The sequence below is a fragment of the Triticum aestivum genome, chromosome 3B (genome assembly GCF_018294505.1).
Source record: "Triticum aestivum cultivar Chinese Spring chromosome 3B, IWGSC CS RefSeq v2.1, whole genome shotgun sequence".
Lineage (NCBI taxonomy): Eukaryota > Viridiplantae > Streptophyta > Magnoliopsida > Poales > Poaceae > Triticum > Triticum aestivum.
The window spans coordinates 424,675,943-424,678,655 of NC_057801.1; the positions used below are offsets into that span (position 1 = coordinate 424,675,943).

Consider the following 2,713-nt stretch of genomic DNA (forward strand, 5'->3'; position numbering starts at 1 on the left):
GGAGGAAGCACTTCCTCTGTTCTAAAATAAATGCCAATAAACTAAACCACAACACTTATTTTATACATGGAGAGAGCATCTATAGCCGCGCGCTCACAATTCCGTCTCAAACGTCTCGGCGGGTTGACCAATCACAAAAAATTGATCCAGCCAAGGGCCTCAAACATCTGGGCTGACCCGCACCCACATATCCAACCCAAATATAAGGCGGATATGAGGCGGCTGACAAGCCAGGCCCACCATCGACCCAACGGTTGTCCCACAAAAAATTCCAAACGGCTCATCGCTCCCAACCCAAGCTCACTCACACTATCCTCTCTCGCTCTGTCCTCTCCTCTCCCCGCACAGATTCTGATCGAATCCGGCGCAATGTCGAGCTCCGGCAGCCGCTCTGACTCCGGGCTGGATCCCGACTTTGAGCTGACCCTCCGCATTGTCTTGGAGCGGCCTAAGGTGGACGCTGGGGGCAGCTCCGAATATGCAGTGTCGTCACAGACGCAGCTCCCCCGCCGGCACAGCGCGGACGCCGGCGCTGGCCCCTCTTGGCCCGTGCAATCCAAGCCTCCCCTATGTCGTCCCCTGCCCGCGCCGGCTGCTGGTCCGCTATGTGGGCAGCGGGGGATGCTTGTGCTTGCCCCGCCGGCCCGGGCGCGCATAACGGAATTAGAGGCGCGCGCCGGCCACCACGAGAGGCGGCAGGAAGGACGAGGACGCGCGGCGCCTCGATTGGGTCTACCGCCGGTCGCTTACGACCGCGAAAACAGACAGACGTGAGACGACTCCGCCTCAGGAACGCCAAGGCGCTCCAGATTGCTATTGAGCGGTCCGAGTGCAAGGCGGCGAAGGTGGCTTGGCTTGCGAAGCTCAAGAGGCAGCATGACAGGGCCGTCCGGCGATTGAAAGGGCTCATCATCCTCTCCGGCACCTCCGACGACGACGACGACGACCACGGCTCCTTGTCCGACGATTCGGATGATCCTCCACTAGCCGCCGACGCCTACAGCTACGCCGGTGATCGAAAGGGCAAAGAGCCAGCAAGGAAGTGGTGAAACTCTGCCGTCTCCGTCTTTAATTCCAAGTTTTTAGTAATCTAGTTTAAACTTATACGCTGTTTATGTGAATTATGTGAACTTTGGTGATCTTTTGAAGATCCGTTGGTGATCTTTTGATGATCCGAATGTGTATTTCTATATCTGATTTTTATGTATGCTTGATGATCTATGTTGTTTACTTCTATGTTGCATGATTAATATAGATATAGGGTACCGGATATGAGATATACGGATGTGGACGACATGATTTGAAAAGTGCCCGGTTAGTGTTTGGAAGCCGGACGCGTCCGTGTGCGTTTGAGGGTCCGGATTTGCAGCAGCTGTAGATGCTGTAACAATCAGACCATTCGAAAGACTCGATGGACCGATCCATCGATCCCCAGTGGAGTTAGACAAATCGAACGCATTGCACATGGTACCACTGTGAAGTCGGCGTTGCACGCTTCACTGCACGTGGGACCGTGGCGCCCCATGCACCCACATCTCGGTGAGTCACCTCGCCCGGCGCGGACGCCACCCGCGTTCTCGGCATCGCATGACAAAGCGCAGGCGCAAACGCGCGCGGCTTCCTCGGTTCCTCTCCGCGCCGCTCATTCCCCTCTCCGTCCATCCACCTGCAAGGCTCCGGGACGCGCCACGCCGCGCGTGGGACGTACGAACCGGCCGTTGATTCCATCCAGCCACCAAGCATGGGCACGGGAGAGGACGACGACGCGACGACGGCAGAACAAGGCGGAGAGGATGATGAGCAGACGCGGGACGCAGGAGGAGGAGGGGTGATGGCGAGCCTGGTGGGCAAGGCCAAGGGGTTCGTGACGGAGAAGATCGCGCAGATGCCCAAACCCGAGGCTTCGCTAGAGCGGGTCTCGTTCAAGAGCATCAGCCGCGAGGGCGTGGCGCTCCACAGCCACGTCGACGTCAGCAACCCCTACTCGTACCGCATCCCCATCTGCGAGCTCACCTACACGTTCAAGAGCGACGGAAAGTTCGTACGCTCGATCATCTTGCATGGTCATCGATCAATCATCTTTGGGCATATGCACACAGCCTTATATGTCATGGTTTCTCGCGTGATTTTAGCGTCATAGCATCAGGCACGATGCCTGACCCCGGGTGGATCGGCGCGAGCGGCACCACCAAGCTGGAGCTGCCAGTGAATGTGCCCTACGACTTCGTCATGTCACTGATGAAAGATCTGAGCGGGGACTGGGACATCGACTACGTGTTGGAGGTCGGGATCACCATCGACCTCCCCGTCATCGGCACCTTCACCATCCCGGTCAGCACCGAGGGGGAGATGAAGCTCCCCACGTTTCGGGATTTGTTCTGAACAATTTAGCTGCACGCTTTTTTGCCCGACCTTACCTTCTGGCCTCTGGGTGAAAAAGGGTATTATTTGTTGTTTGATCCGTGGATGCCTGTTGAAATTAGATTTGTGCTGCAACTGCAAGTCTCGCGTTCTTTTCTGCATTTTCTAAACAAATGCATACGAAAATTCATTTCTGCACCCGAGTTCATCCGCACCTGCGCTGACGAAAAAAATCAAAACAAATACTAAAAAACCTGGTTGCAAAAAAAAATTAGGAGTCGGGCCCAGCCATCTAGTTGCAAAATCCCCCCTATAAAAAAATCTGGTTGCAAAATCTCCGACGCACAAGCAT

At 55.7% G+C, this 2,713-nt stretch overlaps 1 protein-coding gene across 1 annotated transcript; it reads left to right on the top strand.

Annotated features, from left to right (window-relative positions):
- The first annotated feature begins 1,585 nt into the window (after nucleotides 1-1,585).
- LOC123065445 (late embryogenesis abundant protein Lea14-A-like) lies at nucleotides 1,586-2,491 on the top strand. The gene is made up of 2 exons (XM_044488717.1): nucleotides 1,586-2,037; nucleotides 2,133-2,491. The coding sequence occupies exons 1-2, from the start codon at nucleotides 1,742-1,744 to the stop codon at nucleotides 2,380-2,382; spliced, it is 546 nt and encodes a 181-aa protein (XP_044344652.1). The 5' UTR covers nucleotides 1,586-1,741; the 3' UTR covers nucleotides 2,383-2,491.
- Nucleotides 2,492-2,713: the final 222 nt, after the last annotated feature.